The sequence below is a fragment of the Dipodascopsis tothii genome, assembly GCF_038497935.1.
Source record: "Dipodascopsis tothii strain CBS 759.85 unplaced genomic scaffold V1510scaffold_7, whole genome shotgun sequence".
NCBI classification, from domain to species: domain Eukaryota; kingdom Fungi; phylum Ascomycota; class Lipomycetes; order Lipomycetales; family Lipomycetaceae; genus Neoaidaea; species Neoaidaea tothii.
Genome location: NW_027117991.1, coordinates 326,234 through 347,853, shown reverse-complemented (window position 1 = coordinate 347,853; position 21,620 = coordinate 326,234). Strand labels below are relative to the sequence as shown.

Sequence of the window (21,620 nt, the reverse complement as noted above, 5' to 3'; positions counted from 1 at the left end):
CGTGCGCGATAGCCGGGTAACACGGCATAAAAATCTTCCCATCGGCCGCCCGACCGCCATGGAGGCCCGCGACCTGCTGACGTTCATCGGTGGCAACCGGCACCCCGGGTGCGCGGATCACGATGTCGGCACCGGGTGCATTGCCTTTGCCGCGGACCGCTACGTGGCGCTGTGGCGCCCACAGGTACAGATCCGTGCGGACTTTCTGACCCCAGGATCCAAGCGGCGTCCATCAGCTTTTGAAGGGCCACAACGACAAGGTGACCACTGTGAAGTACGTCGGCGGCGCGAGCCGTGAGCCCTGCCGAGGCGCGATTGTGTCAGGTGGTGTCGACGGCGAGATCATCGTCTGGAAGGATGACACGGTCTCCCAGCGGCTCGGTGGCCACGAGCGGGCGATCACCGTCCTTGCCTCGGACGGCGACCTGTTCGCGGCCGGATCCGTTGACGGCGTGGTCTCGATTTGGCGACTCGCTGGTGGCACGGCCACGTCCGCGCAGACTCTGAGACTGGCGCGCGGGTTCATGCCGCTGGCGCTGGCGCTGGGGTCCGTCCGCGGCCGCACCGTGCTGGCCATCGGCGGCTCCCAGACGACTATCGCGCTCTATGTGGAGGGCGCAGACGGTGTTCTGGCCTCGGCCGGTGTCCTGCGCGGCCACGAGGATTGGGTACGGTCGCTGGCGTTCAGAAAGGCCGGCTTGGACCAATTGGTGCTGGCCAGCGCCAGCCAGGACCGCTACATTCGACTGTGGAACCTGCTGCCAGCGACCGCATACAGCGCAGACTCGGAGAGCCGGCTGGTGCTGGCTTACCCGATGCTGTCGAACGCGATCGAGCGGGTGACCGTCGAGGCCGATGATGACTACGTTGTCGTCTTCGACGCCCTGCTCATGGGCCATGACGACTGGGTCTTCTCTGTGCAGTGGCACCCGACCGAGGCGCGGCTGCTGTCGTCTTCTGCCGACACGTCGCTCATGATCTGGGCCCCGGACACGTTGTCAGGCATCTGGGTTCCCGAGACCAGACTCGGCGACGTCTCGATCAAGGGCGCCAGCTCGGCCACCGGCGCCTCGGGCGGCTTCTGGACCGCTCTGTGGGACCGCATCGACGCCAGCTGGGTGGCCACGCTCGGAAAGTCCGGTTCGTGGCGGCTGTGGACCGCCGACAACGGCTGGACAGCTTTTCCGGGCATCTCCGGCCATGTGCAGGCCGCGACCGGTCTGGCGTGGGCGCCCGGCGGCGAGTACCTGCTGACGACGAGCCGCGACCAGACTACACGACTGCTGGCCGAGTGGCGGGCGGACGGCGCCGGCTGGCACGAGTTTGCCCGGCCGCAGATCCACGGCTACGACATGGTCGGTGTGGCCACGCTCGGCCCCGCGCGGTTCGTTTCGGCCGGCGAAGAGAAGATCCTACGGGTGTTTGACGAGCCGCGTGGCGTGGCGGGCCTGCTGGCTCGCGCGTGCCGCGTGGCCGCGCCCGCTGATCGGCCCGCTGCCGCGACCGTGCCTGCTCTCGGACTGTCCAACAAGGCCGGCCGCGACGACGACGCTGTGGACGAGCTGGCACAGCTCGATGGCCCTCCGCTAGAGGCTCAGCTCCAACGGCACACTCTGTACCCCGAGGCCGAGAAGCTATACGGCCATGGCTATGAGATCAGCGCGTTTGCGGCCTCTCACGACGGCCGGCTGCTGGCGACCGCGTGTCGGGCGTCTTCCCTGGAGCACGCAGTTGTGCGCATTTTTGACACGACGACCTGGCTCGAGCTGCGGCCGGCGCTGGCCGCGCACACGCTGACCGTCACCGCGCTCGTGTTCTCGCCCGACGACGCCTGGCTGCTGTCAGTCTCGCGCGATCGCCAGCTCGTGCTCTGGGAGCGCACGACCGAGGCGCCGTTCTACAAGCTGGCGCACCAGCCCCCGCGGCCGCACACTCGCATCATCTGGGACGCGGCCTGGGCGCCGGCTACGCTGGGCCCGGTGTTTGTGACCGCGTCTCGCGATAAGACGCTTAAGATCTGGACCGTCCGCGACGGCGCCGTGGCCCTGTTGGCGACCGAGCGGCTGCCGGCGCCGGTCACGGCCGTGGACGTGGTCCTGGCTGGCGCAGACGCGCTCGTGGCCGCCGGTCTGGACGACGGCGGCGTCCACGTGTTCCGCCTGGCCGATCCGACTGTGGGCCTGAAGTCGTTGTTTGTGCTGAGCGCGCCGCGGTCGCCGTCGCGCGGCATCACGCGCGTAGCGTGGCGACCAGAGTCGGAGCTGCCGACGCTGGCCGTGGCCAGCGAAGACACTTCGGTGCGCGTTTATGAGCTGGCGACCATATAGCCGCTGGCTGGTACATAGTCATACACGGAGGCATGTAGCCGCATACATATAGCCGCACATGTGGCACTCCATATAGCCACTTTCATATAGCCGCAGACATATGGCCGCTACCATATAGCCGCCGGATGCAACCGCACCGCAGCGGCCCCTGCATCTGGCTACCGCTCAGCCGCAACGCCGCACCGCGTTACCTGCCGTGCCACTATTGCGTCACCCGGCTCAGCTTCCAGCATGCCTCTCCGCCGCAGATACGTGGCGTGGGGTCGGGCGCTGTCGTAGTTAAGCTCCCAACACGTTCGATTGCGCGACTTCACGACCAGGACAGCTCAACATTCGAGTCATTGCTGCTGTTCCAGTGCTCCAACGACACCAATAGCAGACGTGTAGCCGCAGACTCAACTCACACTGCGCCCACACAAACACGATGGACAGCGACGACGACATCGTCGAGATCCGAGCGCCCAAAAGCGCGACGGGTCCCTCCAGGCCCAAAAATCAGGGCCACGGCGGCCAGCGGTCGACGGCAAGCGCGGCGGTGATTGATCTCGACGACGATGACAGCGATGGAGCAGGTGCCGATGTCAGAGCGGCTAGCAGCGGCCGTGGTGGCGTTGTCGCGGCCGAAACCGCTGCGAGCGCAGCCCCCGAGCTTCCTGCGTTCAAGAATTTTCTGGCTGGGCTCGACCGCACGGCCATGGAGCGCGAGCGTCTGGCACGGGCAGGTGTACGGACCGCGCCTGAGGCCGCCGTCATGCCGCATGAGCAGCGGCTCGGCGGGGGCCCTCGCGGGACCAAACGCGACTCGCGCGACTCAGACGACGACAGTGCCGACGACGCCGAAGAGCCCGTGCCCGACCTGACTATCCGGCAGACCGCGACCTGGTTTGGGTCCAAGAAGCTGCGCATTAGTGGCCGGGGTAAGCTGTCGCGTGGGCGCGCTGACGCAGACGCCGAGTATGTCCACGGCGTTGTCAAGAAGACGTTTGTCCAGGGCTACGCCCGTGCCGATAATCAGATCAGGATCGAGGAGGTTCTGCGCAAGGTACGCCTGCCATGCGCATTGGCTGACGCCAGGACGACGTCCGCACAGCGGTGCTGAGCTCGTTCCAATGGGATTTCGACTGGCTATTTACGAAGACCGGTCTCGGTGCGATTGATCTCGTTCTGGTCGTCCAGGCCAAGGGCGAAGAGGAACGCCACAGCATGAAGACACAGCTCGAGTCGCTTCCACGGGTGCGCGTGTGTTTGCCGCCGATGCGCGGCCAGACGTTTACGATGCACTCAAAGCTGATGCTGCTTTTCTACGATGATTACCTCCGCGTGGCGGTGCCGTCGGCCAACTTGACCGACTACGACTGGGGCGAGGCCGGCGGAGTGCTCGAGAACATGGTATACATCCACGACTTCCCGCGGTTGCCTCAGGCCCGGCCACAGCCGGCTCACATGGGCCGCTACAACTTTGGCAAGTACGACGTCGACTCGGACATCGAGTCCAACGCAACCGACCACGATACTGGGTCCGTCTTGCCGCCATTCCAGCGTGAGCTGTTGTACTTCATCAAGCGGCAGGGCATGCCTGCCGACGTTGTACGTGCCGTGCTTGAAGACTACGACTTTTCGCAGACTGCCGACGTGCGTTTTGTGCACTCTGTAGGCGGTGACTCCAAGCGCGCGTGCACAATTGACCGAACCGGATTTCCCGGTCTGGCCTCGGCAATCCACAGTCTCGGCTTGGGTGGTGCGGACGCACGCGTTGACTTTCTGGTACGTCACCTTGTGGGTGCGCTGACCAGATCTCGTCTCTTGGCAACATCTCGCCTGAATTTTTACGAACCATGTACCGGGCAGCATGCGGTAGGTAGCGCGCTGGATAGTCTGACACCAGGCAACGCCATCGTGAACGGCCGCAGCATTCTGCCGCGTCAAGGACGTGCTATCTCCGACTCGCTGGCCGACATCGAGCGTCGGTTTCGAGTCTATTTTCCCACACACGACACTGTAGCAGCGTCAAAACCGGGCCCGATGGTAAGTGATTGGTCTTCCCTGCTAACTCCAGGGCGCTGGCACCGTGTGCTTCCAAGTGAACTATTGGCAGAATCCAAACTTTCCGCGTGCAATCCTGCGCGACGGTCGCAGCGTCCGGCCTGGCTGTCTGATGCACAACAAAGTTATGTTTGTTCGGCCAGATGATATCAAGGACACCGACGACCGCTCGTGGCTTGGCTACGCCTATGTCGGTAGTGCGAACATGTCTGAGTCGGCCTGGGGCAAGCTGGTCAACAATCGCAAGACTAAGACGCAAAAACTCATGCTCCGCAACTGGGAGTGCGGCGTTCTGATCCGCGTACCCAAGCCCGCTCAGGCAGGCAACACCGACATGAGCATCGAGTCCATATTTGGAGACCGCATGTATGTCTCTGCCCTATTCTGCTGACCCCAGTCCGGTGCCCATGGAGACTCGCAACACAGCATACAACGGTCGCGAGCCGTGGTTTTTCATGGACCGGAAAAACTATGTCTAACCGTTTCGTCACACGCATCTACGCGGTCCGCCGCCTGTACCATAAAAATAGAGAATTCATGTGAATACGAGAGCATAAGAAGGAATGCGCTACCAAGCGCGTGGTAAGAGTCGTCATATACGACGTGTGGCGCATAGGTTGTAACAAATGGGAGTTTGGCCGAGTGGTCTAAGGCGCCCGCTTCAGGTTTACGCTTGAATTGCTGGTCTCGCAAGAGGCGTGAGTTCGAACCTCACAGCTCTCATTTTACTCTTTTTTTTTTTGTCTTTTCAGTGCACTTCGTTGGGAGTGCAAAATTTGCATTGCGCTTCGAGGTACTCTGGCGACGCAGGCCCAGCCAAAGTTCATGCATGCACCAGCAAACAGAAACAGATCGTAGAACTACGTAGTTGGAGTTGCTTCAACTGACCGCAAAAATTTAGCAAATAGCACCCAATGCTAACATGTATTTTTTTGATCATCCATACTAAACATCAATACCTTTTATTTTGTTGGTCAAATAAATACAGACGAATATTACATGCTCTTTCTAAATGTTTAGAAAATACCAGCTCTGTGTCCAATGTCCAACAGGTCGGCGTCCGACGACAGTCTGACGAAAGCCTTCTTCTCGCCCTTGGGGGTGATAAGGGTGTTGATCTTGATGGTGTCGGCGAAGAAAACCTTCTTGACGGCGTCCTTGATCTGACGCTTGTTGGCCTTGATGTCGACAAGCAGGACAAGGGTGTTCAGGCCCTCGTACTTCTCAATGGCGGTGTCGTTCTGGATGGAACGGAGGATGACCTTGAACTGATCCAGGCGGGGAGCGTGGGCAATCGACTTGCGCTGGTACTTGGGAGCACGGGGCAGCTGAAGGGTCTTGGGGCGACGGAAGGTAGCCGAGGTGCGGACCTTGGTGACCTTCTGGCTGTGGATGCCCTTGACGACGGCCTTCTTGGCGTCAATGGCCTTCTTGGTGGCGGGGGCTGCGAACGTTAGTACTGGCCGGACGTAGAATGGATCGAGGAAACAGCATAGTAGACGGCAGACAATGCTTGTACAGACATGCGCCGTGATCGAGCACCGGCACCGATCAGAAAACCGTGAAAAGCAACGACGTTTGTTCACGCAAACACCGTCGTTGACAGCGATTATCTCCACGGTGCCTGGTCCTCCAAACACGGCGTATGGCGCCGCTCGACATGTCCTCGGTCCGTCGTCTATGGTACTGCGCTTGACTTACTCTTGGGGGCCATTTCTGATATTATCCGAGGGTTGCTGGTGCAGGATAGTGATGATGTTGCTGGATGGAGGACAAACAGGTTAACAGCAAGCAGGAATTTCCTATAGTGTGTCGGTTGACGACAGTCACAAAAAAATTCGCAGACTTTACTATGGCCCAAATAGCACCAAAAGCAAGTCACTTTAGGGTTGAGCCCTAAGCTTCTATGCTTGCCTGGCGCGATGACTGCGACAGGGTAACTGATATAAACTCCCATCGCCACCAGTGTCATCCACATATTTTCACGCTCTGCAACTAATGAGATCATTGCTATTCATACATGTAACTAGACCTGGTCGTCGAACCAGCCGTTGATGGGGATCCGGCGCACGACGTTGTTGTACGACGACGGGATGATTTCTACAATCTCGTCGCGAGGGAACTCGAGCTCCGGAATGTCTGCCGGCGAACACGCCATCAGGTAGCCGTAAAGCACGCGCAACACGCTCTCGTTGGCAATGATCAGGATGTCAGACGAGATGCGCTCCATCTCGAGAATAACAGGCTCAAGGCGAACGGCCAGGTCATGATACGACTCGGCGCGCGGGTAACGATGCCGGTACGGATCAGCCTTATGCTTCTCGACCTCCTCCGGGTATTTTTCCTCGATGGCGGCCTGGCTAAGCCCATCGCAAACACCCGGATTGATCTGAGCCAACTGCGGCCGCTGACGCGTCCGGTAGCCATGCTCGACGAAGCCTGCGGCGGTCTGTTGCGTGCGTAGCCGCGTCGACGTCCAGATCACGAGCTTACGCTCCGGATCGGTGTCACCATTGGCCACACGGTCGTCGTACTCTTTCTGGCGCAGTTCGAGCAGCGAACCTGCAAGGAGCTGGGCATACTTCTTTCCACTGTCCGACAGCTCTGGGTCGGACTTGTAGAGCGGGCGTGCGGGATCGCACTCGCCAGCCTGGGGTTAGCTATCGCAGCGACCGCAACGTACCCTCGCAAAGTACACACAGCCGGACTTGATGTGCAGGTTCATTAAGTAGAACACGATCCGGTTTGGCAGGTATCCGATGCGCGAGTTGTTAAACAGGATGCGCTCACCGGCGTTGAATAGCTTAACGTAGTTGAAGTCTGGCTCGTTCAAGGTCTCAAACATAGGGATCTTCTGCTCGATCCGGCGCAAATAGTCCGCAATGGCTTCCTTCTCATCCCAGCCAAGGTACTGCGGTCAGCGCGATCGCGCACGGCACTTACGTCGGGCGACGAGATCTTGACAGACCGGACGTTGGACATGATAATGTCCTGGTTGTCGCAGATGCTCTCGATGAACAGCGTCTGGATGCCGCGTGCGTTGAGCTCTTTGCTGAGCGCGCGACGACCGGACGACGTCGGGTTGACGGCATCGTAGATCGCGACCTGGCCGTTGTCCTGCTCAAAGAATCTGAAGATGTCGGTCTTGCAATCGGCCATGACCTTAAGCCGAAACCGAACCGTGGCCGGGCTCGCGTTGACAAGGAAGTAGTCGTCCGGGACCTCGGCGCCGGAAGGCAAGATTGCGCGTCGGTAGTCGCCAAGGTGGAAGGCGTGCGTCTTGACGCCTAGCCAGCGCAAATACCGCGTCAACGAGACGGCGAGGTGACTGCGGTTAGAGGAGGAAATCGCGCGCGCTTACGTCTTGCCGCGTGCCGGCAGACCGACAAGCACGATGCAGATCTTGCCAGCATGAAACAGCCGACCGGACTGCGTCAGGTAGAGCTGTGCGGGCGAAACATGGGTCGGCGAGAGCGTGTCATGGACGGCGTCAAAATCGACCGCGGTCGACTGCCGCCGCCGGTACGACGACGAAGATGTCGTAGATGAAGGCGACTGCGCGAGCCGACCAGGAAACGGATGGTCGCTGCCGCCCAAGGCGGCCGCAAGGCCGCCTGTGATAGGCGAGGTCGCCAGATCGGCGTGGTACGTCGTCAGCGGCGGCGACGATGGCGACGACGACGGATGCCGGGCTCCGGCAGGTGTGCGGATCGGGATCATGACAGCAAGGAACGCGTCTTCCTAGGCAGACAGCCACGCCGGCGGCTTGAACAGAACGGGCCGGTGCTAGACCGGGAGGGCCGGCACGATTAGGCGGCTGGGCAACGCAGGGGCGCACCAAGAGGCGGCTGGACAGACGGCGACGTGGACGGAGTCCAGCGGGGGCGGCGGAACTCTTCGGAGTACGGCGGACGCGTGGTGGAGGCCGAGCGTGGCGGATATTGGAGGTCGTCACGAACAAGGAGTGTATAGTCCGCGATGGCCAAAATAAATCGTGGAGAAGCTCTGAGCCGCACAACCTTCTCCTCCCTGGGCAAGGTTTGGCGACAATCTGGGGCCGCACATCCGGTGGCGGTGGCCGGTGCAGACACAGTCGGCGCCCACGCCGGCAGATAGCAGTGAGGCGCCGGCAGGCTGCATGCAGACGCCGGTATTCGGCCGGCGCCTCGGCTGTACGCGGCCGCCTGCACGCGTCGGCAAAGCGCTCGGCCGGGCGGGGCTTCGTGGAACTACGGAATCGGGCGCGGCCGGACAGCGGCGGTGCGTCGGCGTACGACCACTCTGCCGGTGGCCTCCCGACAGCGGCCGGGCCGCCGCCGGATGGCTGCGGAGAACCGAGGAGCGGGGCACGGGCACGTGACAGTCACGTGATGTCATATTCAGGGGCCGGCTCGTGCGGCTCGTGCCGCGGCGCGTGCGACTCGGCGGGCAGGAACAGGTCCAGCAGCCGGCCGACCAGCGTTTCGATGTCGTCAACAGGCACGACGTCGTCGGCGGCCAGGCGGTGGCGCTACGGTTAGAGATTTTACAGAGACACGTACCAGGGAGAATATGGCGGCGCGATAGGTGTGGTGGTAGAGCGATTTGAACTCGTCGTCGGCGCCGCGGCCACGAGCAAAGCCGCGCAGACGTAGGGCGGCCATGACCATGCGCTGCACCACGTGCATCGTGGCCGAGTGCTGCGCCGAGCCGTCTTCCACTTTGACGACCGGATCTGTCGGTGGCAGCGATGGCATGCGCGAAGGCGCGTGAGAGGGCGCGCGCGACGGCGCCCGAGACGGCGCGTTTGATGGCGGCTGAGCGGAGAATGACGGCTTGCGCGACAGTGACCGGCGCGCCAGTGCCTCGAGTTTCTCGGACGTGCGTACCGAGCTTTGAAACACGCTGAGCTCGTCGGCAGACGGCAGCAGGAACGTTGGCGGCGGTGCCGGACCGTCGTCATTTTCGCGCTTGACGGCCAGCGCATCGGCCACGGTCTGCGGCGCATGCAACGCGACCGCGCGCACGGCCAGTCTGCCTTCGTCTGTGGTCTGTCCATAGAGCAGGATGCCGTCCAGTGGCGCTCGTGGGCCGGCAGCTCGTACAAGCAGCGCGCGTGGCGCGATGCCAGCCGCACCCGCGTCGCCAGCGAGCAGGTCACGAAAGAAGGCACCGGTGGTAACCGCACGCGAGTAGACGGTTGCGGACGGCCCGGCGACCATCCAAAGTGGCACTGCGGCAGGGTCCAAAGTGCCGGCGGCGACGAGATCAAGACCGGCCAGCGGCGGGAACGCGCGCGCGGCTGGACCGGCGTCGGCCCAAAGCTCGAGTTCTAGGGTTAGCAGTGCCGGCGAAGACCGTACCAAGTGTAGGGGTACCGAGGACGGCAGCATCGACAGTGCCGTGCCAGAACGCGCGCATGGCGGCGGCGTCGGGCATGTTGTGCAGGGCAACGATGGCGCGCGCGCGACTAAGGCGAGGCGCGCCGCACGGTGTGCGGCGCGTTACCCGGGCCCCGAAAAATTTTTAGACGAATCCTCGTCGCCGCGCCGGACCGCAAATTTGTCACGACAACTTCAGCGTGAAGCACCGCCGGATTTCTAGGAATCCGCAGAGAGACAGGCCGACAGCAGGAATCACATCAGACGAAGTCGCTCCGAAGGCGATTTCACGCTGCAGACAGGTCCATTGTATATAGACGCCCGGTTTGACCGTGCACACGGCAAGGTAGGCTACGGCCAACGCAGGCGACTGACAGATCCAGACATCCGGCCAGAGAATAGAGCAGGATGGCGGCTGCCCCGAAAATTGAGGACGTCGGCTCGCTGAGCGGGCTGCCGGCCCCGCACATGCCTGCGTACTCATACAAGCCAATTGAGGTCGGCTCCGGCGGCCTGTTGCAGCGGTCGACGCACCTGGTGTCGAAGAACCCGGTGGTGTCGTACCTCAGCGGCGTGTACTACTCGCTGATGGACCGGCGGGCGGCTCTGGGCCTGCCCAACCCCGGCAAGCTCGAGGACGTTGCGAAGGAGGTCGGCAAGGACACGTTCCTGACCAACTACCAGTTCACTGGCCTGCGGGCGGACCTGACGCGCGGCATCTCGTTCGCGCCCGTGTTTCAGCTGTCGCACGCTCTCGCGATCGGCTCGCAGTACTCGGCGCCGTACACGTACGCCGCCGTCTACGCCACCAACGACGTGCTGATGCAGGGCTCGGTCGACTCGGACGCTGCTGTCATGGGCAAGCTGCACTACCGTGTCGCCGACGGCCTCGTGTCGAAGCTCACGTACCAGGCGCACCCAAGCCAGGGCCAGATCGTCCAGCTCGAGCAGGACTTTGTTGGCCCCGACTTCACCGTTAACCTCAAGGCTATGAATCCCTCGATTCTCGACAACACGCTGACCGGTATCGTCACCGGTTCGTACCTGCAGTCGCTTACGCCGAGCCTGTCGCTCGGTCTTGAGGCTGCCTGGAGCCGTCAGGCCCGCGAATTCCCGCCCGATGCCGCTCTCAATTACGTCGGACGCTACGTTGGCCAAGACTGGGTCGCCTCGGCCCAGCTGCAGGCCCAGGGCACGATCCGTGCCTCGTTCTGGCGCAAGATCACTGAGCACGTCGAGACTGGTGTCGAGTGCAACCTGTCGCTGGTTCCGTCCCGCATGAGCATGATGATGGGCGGTGCCTCGGGCCCCGAGGGCGTTACCACCATCGGTGCCCGCTTCGATTTCCGTGAGTCCACCTTCCGTGGCCAGATCGACTCCACCGGAAAGGTCGCGTGCTTGGTCGAGAAGCGCCTGGCTCCCATCCTCTCTGTGGTCTTCTCGGGTGAGATCGACCACTCTAAGAACACCGCCAAGGTCGGCATGGGTCTCCAGCTCGAGTCTGGCGGCGACGAGTCCGCCATCCCCCCGGACCCGTCCATGCAGGTCAAGCCGCCTATGTAGCGACCGCGCGGACTTTGTAAATCTCCGAAATAAACTTATACATGTGTCTTATAGGCCAGGTCCAGGACGCAGGTATACGGCGACCAGTGACGTGGATGTGAAAATGAGTGGCCGCGCTGAAAGGAGGGCGACGCGAAAGCGCTCGTTCGTGTTCGGGCTGCGCCGCTCGCGCCGCACAACCCCTACGAGCCGCACGAACCGGGATTTCCGGTGGGTTGTGCGAACCGCACGGCGCTTTGACGTAGTCACAACCTGTGACCGTCTGGTCTAATCTAATGTACATTCAAAACTCGGTCGACACCCGTTGGTCGCCTGAGTTGCATACGCTCCCCGACACCAACCCGGGACTGTAACACTCGAGCCGGGCGCTTAAGTCGGGTCGCAGTCTACGTTAGATGCGCGCCGTCCGCAGGCGGTCCCGTCGATACTGCTCGTGCTCGTACGAATGCAACGTAAGTGGCAATTGCCGCTCCAAACGTGCAGATCAACGACCGAGGGCACACGAGCCAGCCAGAAACCGAGACGAGATGCATAGCTTAGCTGCGAGCTGGCAGACACCGAATATCTTAGTTTCGGGTTACAGGTTACGCAGGTAACGACAGTAAGCTGGACCCCTGCAACCCTAGAGGCTGGGCCACTGGGGCGGCCGATCTGCAGGCTGCCCCGTGACTGCTTGCTGGCCGAAGATCAGAGGCGCCAAGCGCAAGGTAGCTAATGGTTGTATGCAGAAACACGCGCCGGACCAGTTCAGTATAGTGCGCAGCCTGCTGGCCGTTGCAGACCGGGACACGATGAAATCGCGGTCGGTGGCGCGCGACTCGTGCCTGTGTACCGACATACGCGAAGTCCTCTTGTAGTGGCACGAGCTCTGACGCGCAGTGGCGACGGACGGGCGATCGCCAGCGGCCATGATCACCGGTCTGTGCAGAGGGCACACGTGGACGGGCCTTCCGGCGGGGCGGCCGAGGCATGCTACGGCAGGGCGGCGGGGTGCAGTGGCTGGGCGACGGTGGGATGACCGGTAGAGGCTGCATCCACTAACTTGCTCGGGTGTGTTCTGCAGGGCGCTGGTCCTGCCACGAGCACTGCGGTACGGCGTCTGCGTCACGAGCGCTGGCAACGCGCGCCGCGAGATAGGGGCGGAGACTCCCGAGGACAGGCGCCAGCAGCCGGCGGCTCTCTGTTTCGCCGACCTGCGGGTGCTTCACGAGCACTCGACGCACAGCGGGAGGTCTACACGGAGGGGCGGCGGCTAACAGAGACACGACGTTTAGCGGATTACTCGCCGGCGGCCTCCGCCACTGTGGCAGCGGTTGTACAGTGGCCATCGGCTTGTCTCCGGGGGCGTGCCACAGAGGCCAGAGGCTGCGTCCACTGGGGCGGCGCGCAGTCGCGCCGCAACTCGCTCCCCCCGCGCGCACTTCATGCATCGCAACAGCCGCGGAGATAATGCGTCGGACCAGGCACCCGCTGTGCCACATCCACTGGCCACGCACACTACCACTGCCGGCTCATCCGCGGTCAGCGCGACCCCGCAGGGCTGATGGGCGTCGCGACGCGTGCGGCGCGCGAACAGCGCGCCGGTGCGTTGTCGGCGGATGACGGCATGCTACATGTGGCGCGCGGCCCGATACATGTGGCGCAGAGCCCGAGAGCAATGCTTGCGTAGTGTAACGTGGGACGTGCTAGCCCGAGGCAGCTCAGCAACGCTGGCGCACAGAAGGTGCGCCATGACGTAAAGTGATAGTCGTTCCCAAACTGGTATGGCGGCGGCGGCGTGCAGCCACCTACCGCGGCTAGCCTGGCGGCTGGTGTCATGTGGTCACGCAGGACTCGCGCGCAGCGGCAGCAGGCGCGCTAGCGTGCCGTGGGGGGCGCCGGGGCCAGCCGTTTGGCGACGCACAGCCGCAGCAGCCGCAGTGAGTACGCGTAGCCTGCGTAGGCGCAGGGGCGCACCCGGACGGGTAATGCTGCCGCGAACGCCTCGTGCCGCAGCAGCTGACGTGCGACACTGTCTCGGTCGCTCTCGGGTCCGGTCTGCGCTTTCCCGGCCGAGAGCCATGCAGCTGGCGCCTGCCAGACGACGTTGCTGGATGGAAACGGCAACGCAAATACTAGCGCGCGCTAGCGAATCATGCGGGCGCGGGATCCGGCTAGCGCGGTCTGGCTGCATGCTGCGGCCGCGACATCGCCGCAGGGGACGCGGCGCGGTACGGAGACCGCCGCCGCGGAGCAGACGGTGCGGCTGGAAGTCGCCCGGTCGCGAGGGCGACAGACAGCCGACCGCGTCCGCTCACGCTGCGACGGTGCTAGCTGCTAGGTGGCGCCCGTCGGCCGACCGGCGGGCACCGCCGGTACGGGCATGGCCGCAGGGGGGAGGCGTCGGTGGCGGTAGGTCAGCGGGCGGGCACGGGCGGCGCGCAGCAGCGCGGCGGTGGGGCATGGCGGTGGGTCGGCGGGCTATAGCCAACCGAGCCAGTGCGGCGGTGCACGGCGGTGCGCGGCGGTGCGACTGTGGCGTAGTGGCGCGGCGTGCCACGGGGCCGCCCGCTGGCGCGCGGCGGGCTGGCCGGCGCCGGCGCAGGCCGCTGGCAGCGCGAGCCCGCGACGGCCGGCGGCGTAAAAGTCAAATGCGTACAGGTGCCCTCGCTTTAAGCTCTGGGCCATTATAATTATCTTCTGCAATATCACCAGCGTCCAAATCATCATCGCCCAAAAACCATCGGCAGGACACATTTCCGTACCAGCCGCCCGTCCCCCATCTCGGATTGTTTCCCAGGTGTAGGCCTACTCGCCCTGGCAGGTTGATCGACGTGAAAGTGGGTTCCAGCGCCGCGTCTGCGGATGTTTATTTATCGCCCGGCTCAGTCTACCATCGGTCAGGTTACGTACCCGTCCCCGTGAACGGCCGCCCGCCGCCAGTGTGAGTCCGCAATTCGGCTTCTGCCACCGGTGTGGCATCTGCTGACGACCAGTCTACCGCGATCGCCCGCCTCCCCGCCGGCAGAATGATCCCGTACAATCTGGGCGCGCAGCGCTCTGGAGGTACGTACACACTGCGGGGGCCACACTGACCACAGAAATTGTCAAAGAAAAGGTGCACGATGGCCGCACAGGCGAGACGAAGGATCTGTGCTACACGCAGTGCAAGATGGTCGGCAACGGCTCCTTCGGCGTTGTCTTCCAAACCCGGCTGTCACCGTCCAACGAAGAGGTTGCCATCAAGCGTGTTCTGCAGGACAAGCGCTTCAAGGTTCGTACGATTACGAGAATTGCTAACTGACGACAGAACCGTGAGTTGCAGATCATGCGGCTTGTGCGGCACCCGAACGTGGTCGAGCTGAAGGCCTTCTTCTACTCATCGAATGGCGACCGGGTATGTGTACTACAAGGACTGTGGTGCTGGATTGAAGGCGGCGACGGCGGCCGCCGGCTAGTGCTCCCTGAAATCGGCGTGGGCGGGGTGTCCCATGACCGGCCGCGTGCGCATTGGGGGCAGTCACGTGTCTGCCCCAACGCTCCCGGCGGTTGAACTGGCCCTCTATAACTGAGGCAGCGAGTCTGCTAGCGCAGTTCCAGTCATCTACCGCCGGCACGCAGGCAGTACGCTTGGGGAGCTGCTCTCTAGCCTTGGTGGCCCGCTGTAGGCGGCTGAGCGTCGGTGGGGTCATTCAGGAGCCTTCAATGAAGGCTAGCTAGGTACTCCCGACGCCGTCTCGCCTCGCACCCGCATCACAGACCCTGAAAATTGTCTCATTTGGCACTGACTGACTCTGTAGCGAGATGAGATTTATCTGAATTTGGTGCTCGAATTCGTGCCTGAGACCATCTACCGCGCCTCGCGGCACTTCGCCAAGCTGAAAACGACCATGCCGATGCTCGAAGTCAAACTATACACCTACCAGCTCTTCCGATCGCTTGCATACATCCATTCTCAAGGCATATGTCACCGCGACATCAAACCGCAGAACCTTTTGCTGGACCCGGCCACTGGCATCCTAAAACTATGTGACTTTGGCTCCGCCAAGATTCTCGTGGCTGGCGAGCCTAACGTGTCGTACATCTGCTCTCGCTACTACCGTGCGCCCGAGCTTATCTTTGGTGCTACCAACTACACGACCAAGATCGACGTGTGGTCGACGGGTTGCGTAATGGCCGAGCTGATGCTTGGCCAGCCACTCTTCCCTGGTGAGTCGGGTATTGACCAACTGGTCGAGATCATTAAGGTGCTTGGAACGCCGACGCGTGATCAGATCAAGACCATGAATCCGAACTACATGGAGCACAAGTTCCCGCAGATCAAGCCGCACCCGTTCTCGAAGGTGTTCCGTAAGGGCCCACCCGACGCAATCGATCTTATCTCGCGCCTTCTCGAGTACAATCCCACTCAGCGTCTGAGCGCCATCGAGGCCATGTGCCATCCTTTCTTTGACGAGCTGCGTGACCCCGCTACGAATCTGCCCGACTCGCGCACGCCAACGAACCCGCCCCGTGACCTGCCGCCGCTTTTCAACTTCTCGCTGCATGAGCTCTCGATCCGCCCTGACCTCAACGACAAGCTTGTTCCCGCTCACATCCGTCCTGTGCTGGCTGCGGAAGGCATTGACCTGGACAACTTTAAGCCGTTGACTCCTGAGCAGATGAAGGTCAATCTCGAGTAAGCCGCTGAAGGCAGTATGGATAACTTAAAAGCTACGGCAGCAGCTGGGCATGCCTGGACCAGCAGCCGGCAGCTAAAATATACCAGACTAAAAAGACAAGAAAAAAATGAGTCAATAGAAAATATATTTATTACACACATGAACGCCGCACGCCCTGTTGGTGCTGCTGGTGGTGATGCGGTGTTTTGGACGACGCAACCAAGATGATGACGGCGTGTTGGGTGGTCGCGGGCGACCATGCAGCTTGCGCGGCTCCGCCTGCTGGAGCAGCCGGGGAAATGGATGCTGGTCTTTTGTTGGAGTTACGAATTGTACTAGTCTATTGAATTTCTTGCGTGCGCGTATTTTGTCCGATTGCGCCCGACGGTCCACCGGCCATTGTCCGTGCCAGGCGAGCTGGCATGTCTGGTGGGCAGTGATAACTGTGCCACTATACACGCGCTGGCCGACCTGCAGCAGATGTCACTGGCATATGCGCTGGCGACTGCACTGTTGTCGCGTGCGGCCGCCCGGCGCAGTACTGTTCCAGAACGCTCGGCGGCCGCCGGTAGGGTGACGATCGCGGGGTACCAAGGCCCCGCCGGAATAACTCCGGCCCTGGTGGACTCGGTCCGCGGGTCCGCGCCATGGGTCCGCGCCTGTCCGGGCGCACTGCATGGCGCCCGAGCCGACGCCGAGTGATGTGAACACAGGCGGGGTTAATCACGTGCAAATGTGACTTGCCGGCAACCCTAGCTCTCTTTGTCGTGATACTTCGTATAGAAGACACTATGGCCGAGTGGTTAAGGCGACAGACTCGAATGGTTACCCTTACGATATCTGTTCTCGTTTCGAGGCGCAGGTTCAAATCCTGCTGGTGTCGTTTATTTTTTAATTTTTTTTAGCACGAGCGCCAATTTGTTTTTTGTTGATGCATGCTCTACTGGCGGTACCGGCGCGGTCTGGATTCTGGCCAGTCACAGCCTACAAGGACTATCACAGATTAGCTCGCTTAGCGGCTCAGTCGAACCGGGGACCGGGGCCAGACAGGCGTAAACTACGAGCGGGGCGCGGATAAGGACAAAATCTACAAGCCAATTGGCCAGCGTATTTTAACTTGAATCAAATTATGTGACCATCCGGTCCATGGCCGTCGGATAAAAACTATACCTGACAGATTAAACAAATCAATGTGACATTACTAGATTCATCTCTCGTATCTTTTGAATTGAAAAGAATCTTCTCGGAAACCCGAGACAACGTTTTGAGGGCAGAGCACGACTGCCAGCAGCAGCGCAAAGCGCTTACAGCTGGGACATGCGGTTCAGGGCCGAACCAGCCTTGAACCACTCGATCTGCTCCTCGTTGTAGGTCTGAGCAAGCTCAGTCTCCCAGGTCTCACCGTTCTTGGGGTGAATGACCAGCTTGAGGTTCTTGCCGGGGCTCAGGGTGGTGACGCCAACAATGTCGACCTTGTCGTCAAAGTTGATCTTGTCGTACGCCGAAGGGTCAGCGAAGGTCAGCGGCAGCAGACCCTGCTTCTTCAGGTTGGTCTCGTGGATACGAGCGAACGACTTGGCAATGATGGCGTAGCCACCGAGGAAACGGGGCTCCAGGGCAGCGTGCTCACGCGACGAACCCTCACCGAAGTTGTCACCACCAACGACAACCCACTTCTGGTCACGGTCACGGTAGTACTGAGCAGTCTCGGGGACGCTGCCGTACTCGCCGGTCATGTAGTTCAGGATGGTGTTGGCCTTGCCGTTGTCGGCATTGATGGCACCGATCATGTAGTTGTTCGAGATGTTCTGGAGGTGGCCACGGTACTTGAGCCAGGGACCAGCCTGGGAGATGTGGTCGGTCGTAGTCTTGCCGACAGACTTGATCAGGATAGGCATGTCGAAAGCGTCCTCACCGTCCCAGGCCTTGAAGGGCTTCAGGAGCTGGAGACGGTCCGACGAGGGGCTGACGGCGACCTGGACCGACGAGCGGTCAGCAGGGGGGGCCTGGTAGGTGTCGTTGCCGGGGTCGTATCCGAGAACGGGGAGACCCTCGCCGGTAGGGATGGCGAGCATGAACTCGTTGCCCTCCGAGTCCTTCAGCTTGTCGGTCAGGGGGTTGAAGCGGAGGTCACCAGCGATGGCAAAGGCCGTGACAAGGTCGGGCGAGGTGACAAAGGCGTGAGTGGCCGGGTTCGAGTCGTTACGGCCGGTGAAGTTACGGTTGTACGACGAGACGATGGTGTTCTTGTCACCCTTCTTGATGTCGCGACGGTCCCACTGGCCGATGCACGGGCCGCAGGCGTTAGCGAGAACGACACCACCGAACTCCTCGAGGGTCTTGAGCTGACCGTCGCGGGCAATGGTGGCACGGATCTGCTCCGAACCGGGGGTGACAGTGAACAGCGACTTCGACTTCAGGCCGTGGTTGAGAGCGTCCTGAGCAATCGAGGCCGAACGAGACATGTCCTCGTACGACGAGTTGGTGCACGAGCCGATAAGACCGACCTTGACCTCAGTGGGCCAGCCGTTCTCGACAGCGACGTCCTTGAGCTTCGAGATAGGGGTGGCAAGGTCGGGGGTGAACGGACCGTTGACGTGGGGCTCAAGAGTGTTGAGGTCGATCTCAATCAGCTGGTCGTACTCGGCGCCCTCGTCCGACTTCAGCAGACCGCTGTACTGACGGGCGAAGTCAGCAACGTGCGAACGCTTGGTCGAGTTCAGGTAGTCGGCCATGCGCTCGTTGAAGGGGAAGAGCGAGGTGGTGGCACCAATCTCGGCACCCATGTTGCAGATGGTAGCCATACCAGTGCACGACAGCGAGTCGACACCGGGACCGAAGTACTCAACGATGGCACCAGTACCACCCTTGACGGTGAGGATACCAGCGACCTTCAGGATGATGTCCTTGGGCGAAGTCCAGCCCGAGAGCGATCCGGTCAGCTTAACACCGATGACCTTAGGGGCCTTCAGCTCCCAGGGCAGACCGGCCATGACGTCGACAGCGTCGGCACCACCGACACCGATGGCGGCCATGCCGAGACCACCGGCGTTGGGGGTGTGCGAGTCAGTGCCGATCATCAGGGCACCGGGGAAAGCGTAGTTCTCAAGAACGATCTGGTGGATGATACCAGAGCCGGGTCTCCAGAAACCGATGTTGTACTTGGCACAGGCCGAGGCAAGGAAGTCGTAGACCTCCTTGTTGATGTCAATGGCGCGAGCCAGGTCCTTCTCGCCACCGATCTGGGCCTCGATAAGGTGGTCACAGTGGACGGTCGAGGGAGTAGCAACCTGGGGCATACCAGCCGACATGAACTGGAGGATGGCCATCTGGGCAGTGGCGTCCTGGCACGCGACACGGTCGGGACGCAGCTTCAGGTAGGTGACACCACGCTCGATGGCCTGACCCTCGGGGTCGTCAAGGTGACCATAGAGAATCTTCTCGGCGAAGGTGAAGGGGCGGTTCAGGCGGCCCTTGACGATCGCCAGGTTCTCGGCGTTCTTCTTGTAGTTGATGAGCGAGCCGGTCTCCCAGATGTTCTGAGTGACCTTGGCGTCGTCGGCGACGGTGGCCAGACCTCTCGAGCACTGGACGGGTTAGTAACGTGTCGGGGGTCGCGGAGCGGAGGCACTCACAGAGGTCAGACGGCCGATGCCCTATAAGAGTCAGCAATGTTCAACTAGAGGTCGCCGCCAATAGCCGGGTCGTTGCACTTTGCAGGGCCAGGGTTGCCGAGGCCGGCCGAGGCCAGCCATGGCCGACACCGGCCCCGGTGACAACGCAATTGTCCGGTGCAGCATGCACGAGCACATGCCACCTGGCAGGCCAGGAAGGACAGGCACTTACGTTCTTCAGAGCGGTGGTGGACGACAGACGACGGGACAACATCGTTTGCGGAGGAGTGTAAACGAGAAAAGATGTGAAGAAAGGAAAGAAAAAAAGAAAAAAAAAAAGAGAAAAACGGGATTTGATATACCAGCGACGGCCGAGTCAAGAGAATGAACAGAGAAAAAACGCAAATCCAGCTAAGAAAGTAAAAAAAAAAGAACGAAGGATGAATGGATGGATGGCCAGCGGTCGACGCGGAGGGACCCAGCCGGACTCGGTCCGGACCTTGTGACCCGCACCGGGGTGACGCGGATGGTTTCCCCCCGGATTCGTGGCCCCGGCGGCCCGGCCGGCACGACCCCGGCAGCCCGCGCAGGACTGCTACGGCCGACGGGACCGCGCGGTCGTCGCGCGCGCGCCGGCCGGCTCCTGCCGAGTGACTCTGGCCAGCACGGGCGGTCGGGCGCCCGGGTCCGGAGGCAGTCCGCGCCACGGGCGACCCCCGGAGGGAGCGCGGAAGGCGGGCGGCCCGATCGGGCAAGGCAGCTAGCCGGCAGTGCGGCGCGCGGGAAATACTCTCGGGGCCGTGGCCGGCACGGCGGGGGACCGGCGGTGTGGCGGCGGCCGGACCCGCGGCGGACCCGCGGCCGTGGCGGGTGACAGCCGCGGGCGCGGCACGGCATGAGTCCGGAGTGTGCCGCGGACCCGTACGGACCTGCGCGGACTCGCGGACCCGCTACGTAATGGCGGCGGCGGCAGCCACTCACAGGCCGGCAGACCGCGCATAAAGCGCATAAAGTGATAGGTCGCCGGCGGCCAGGCCGGACAAAGCGGGGACACAACAGAGAAAATGTGCGGGCGGGCGAACCTTAAAGTGGGCTTGCGAGATCCGGCAAAGCGCCACTGGTCCGCGCCCGAAACGGACAAACGAGATAGACGAGGACGGCTCCGCTAGCCTGCTGGCGGCTAGCAGGGCGTGCCCGAGGTCTGCAGGCCAGGTCTGCAGGCCAGGTCTGCAGGCCACCGGCGGCGCACTAAGAGGTCTGCAGGCCGTCCGGAAAACCTTAAGCGGCAGATTAAGACAGAGAAAAACTCTAAAGAGGTCTGCAGGCCAGATAGAGCCGCGCGGGCGCTGCACCTATGCCGGGCGGCGCGAGCCGGGCCAATCAGCGCCCGCACATTGTCATGGTCGGCTGCACTAGCCCGCCGGGGCCGCCGACCGCCGGCCGAGATCCGAGGCCAGGCTCCCGACCCGTCCGGGTAAGTTTGCTAATCCCACCACTGCCGTTCGCCGGCGTGCATTGCTAGGTACAGGTGGCCGCGCGCAGACAGCGCGCCAGGAACACGCGGGGCGCGGGCGCGGCGCGCCGCGCGCCCAGGCGCGCGTTGCGCCAGTGTATGGCCCAAAGGTAGTCGACGTCCAGTGGCCGCGGCGGTCGGCGACGAGGCGCCACGCGGCGCCAGACGAGTGTCTCGCACGCGAGCACGCCGCTGCTGCGGCCGGGCGCGGCCGCCGGCGCCGGTGCCGCCGCCACGGGCTGGGGGGGTCGTCCAGGCGGCCGGCCTGGGCGGCCGCGGCTGGCGCGTCCCGGCGGACGACCTCGCCGACGTGGGGGGGCGTCGCGTGCGGGCGCGCGCGTGTGCGCCTTGTGCGGCGGTTTGTGCGGCTCATGCGGCTCACGCGGCTCATGCGGCGCAGCCGCCTCACCGCTCGGCACGGCCGGCTCGTCCGGCCCGTCCGCGCCCCCCTGGACGGCCCGCGCCAGCACGCCGTAGCGTGCCCGCAGCTCGGCCGCCGCCTCCGCGCTGCGCAGCCGCGGCCGCGCATCCACGTACGCTCCTGTGAACTGCCGGAACTC

General features: G+C 62.5%; 8 protein-coding genes and 2 non-coding genes across 10 annotated transcripts; 6 read left to right on the top strand and 4 right to left on the bottom strand.

The window, feature by feature from the left end:
- Positions 1-58: 58 nt before the first annotated feature.
- On the top strand, positions 59-2,327 carry V1510DRAFT_361953 (WD40-repeat-containing domain protein; the record flags this gene model as incomplete). The annotated part of the gene is made up of 2 exons (XM_066931084.1): positions 59-184; positions 216-2,327. 2 exons carry the CDS (start codon positions 59-61, stop codon positions 2,325-2,327), a joined length of 2,238 nt encoding a protein of 745 aa, XP_066790356.1.
- Positions 2,328-2,608: 281 nt separating this feature from the next.
- Positions 2,609-5,003, top strand: V1510DRAFT_375179 (tyrosyl-DNA phosphodiesterase-domain-containing protein). Its single transcript, XM_066931540.1, has 7 exons — positions 2,609-3,244; positions 3,275-3,369; positions 3,402-4,091; positions 4,121-4,181; positions 4,213-4,352; positions 4,384-4,736; positions 4,768-5,003. The coding sequence occupies exons 1-7, from the start codon at positions 2,752-2,754 to the stop codon at positions 4,847-4,849; spliced, it is 1,914 nt and encodes a 637-aa protein (XP_066790355.1). The 5' UTR covers positions 2,609-2,751; the 3' UTR covers positions 4,850-5,003.
- V1510DRAFT_t67 lies at positions 4,999-5,093 on the top strand. Its single transcript has one exon. It is a non-coding gene; the product is annotated as a tRNA-Leu (tRNA).
- Positions 5,094-5,266: 173 nt separating this feature from the next.
- Positions 5,267-6,180, bottom strand: V1510DRAFT_413346 (60S ribosomal protein uL23). The gene is made up of 2 exons (XM_066933215.1): positions 6,072-6,180; positions 5,267-5,814 (listed from the first exon to the last, which is right to left on the bottom strand). The coding sequence occupies exons 1-2, from the start codon at positions 6,082-6,084 to the stop codon at positions 5,387-5,389; spliced, it is 441 nt and encodes a 146-aa protein (XP_066790354.1). The 5' UTR covers positions 6,085-6,180; the 3' UTR covers positions 5,267-5,386.
- Positions 6,181-6,396: 216 nt separating this feature from the next.
- On the bottom strand, positions 6,397-8,090 carry V1510DRAFT_362286 (6-phosphofructo-2-kinase-domain-containing protein; the record flags this gene model as incomplete). The annotated part of the gene is made up of 4 exons (XM_066931092.1): positions 6,397-7,020; positions 7,054-7,281; positions 7,314-7,698; positions 7,732-8,090. 4 exons carry the CDS (start codon positions 8,088-8,090, stop codon positions 6,397-6,399), a joined length of 1,596 nt encoding a protein of 531 aa, XP_066790353.1.
- A 627-nt stretch (positions 8,091-8,717) lies between these two features.
- V1510DRAFT_413341 (uncharacterized protein) lies at positions 8,718-9,784 on the bottom strand. The gene is made up of 3 exons (XM_066933214.1): positions 9,713-9,784; positions 8,912-9,681; positions 8,718-8,880 (listed from the first exon to the last, which is right to left on the bottom strand). The coding sequence occupies exons 1-3, from the start codon at positions 9,768-9,770 to the stop codon at positions 8,734-8,736; spliced, it is 975 nt and encodes a 324-aa protein (XP_066790352.1). The 5' UTR covers positions 9,771-9,784; the 3' UTR covers positions 8,718-8,733.
- A 121-nt stretch (positions 9,785-9,905) lies between these two features.
- V1510DRAFT_413338 (eukaryotic porin-domain-containing protein) lies at positions 9,906-11,376 on the top strand. Its single transcript, XM_066933213.1, has 2 exons — positions 9,906-10,076; positions 10,114-11,376. The coding sequence occupies exon 2, from the start codon at positions 10,139-10,141 to the stop codon at positions 11,291-11,293; it is 1,155 nt and encodes a 384-aa protein (XP_066790351.1). The 5' UTR covers positions 9,906-10,076; positions 10,114-10,138; the 3' UTR covers positions 11,294-11,376.
- Positions 11,377-14,031: 2,655 nt separating this feature from the next.
- On the top strand, positions 14,032-16,042 carry V1510DRAFT_314616 (kinase-like domain-containing protein). The gene is made up of 5 exons (XM_066930758.1): positions 14,032-14,112; positions 14,269-14,338; positions 14,374-14,546; positions 14,583-14,669; positions 15,073-16,042. Exons 2-5 carry the CDS (start codon positions 14,302-14,304, stop codon positions 15,952-15,954), a joined length of 1,179 nt encoding a protein of 392 aa, XP_066790350.1. The 5' UTR covers positions 14,032-14,112; positions 14,269-14,301; the 3' UTR covers positions 15,955-16,042.
- Positions 16,043-16,718: 676 nt separating this feature from the next.
- Positions 16,719-16,816, top strand: V1510DRAFT_t68. Its single transcript has one exon. It is a non-coding gene; the product is annotated as a tRNA-Ser (tRNA).
- Positions 16,796-20,004, bottom strand: V1510DRAFT_413326 (aconitase family-domain-containing protein). Its single transcript, XM_066933212.1, has 3 exons — positions 19,780-20,004; positions 19,569-19,589; positions 16,796-19,520 (listed from the first exon to the last, which is right to left on the bottom strand). The coding sequence occupies exons 1-3, from the start codon at positions 19,819-19,821 to the stop codon at positions 17,238-17,240; spliced, it is 2,346 nt and encodes a 781-aa protein (XP_066790349.1). The 5' UTR covers positions 19,822-20,004; the 3' UTR covers positions 16,796-17,237.
- Between the last annotated feature and the right edge of the window lie 1,616 nt (positions 20,005-21,620).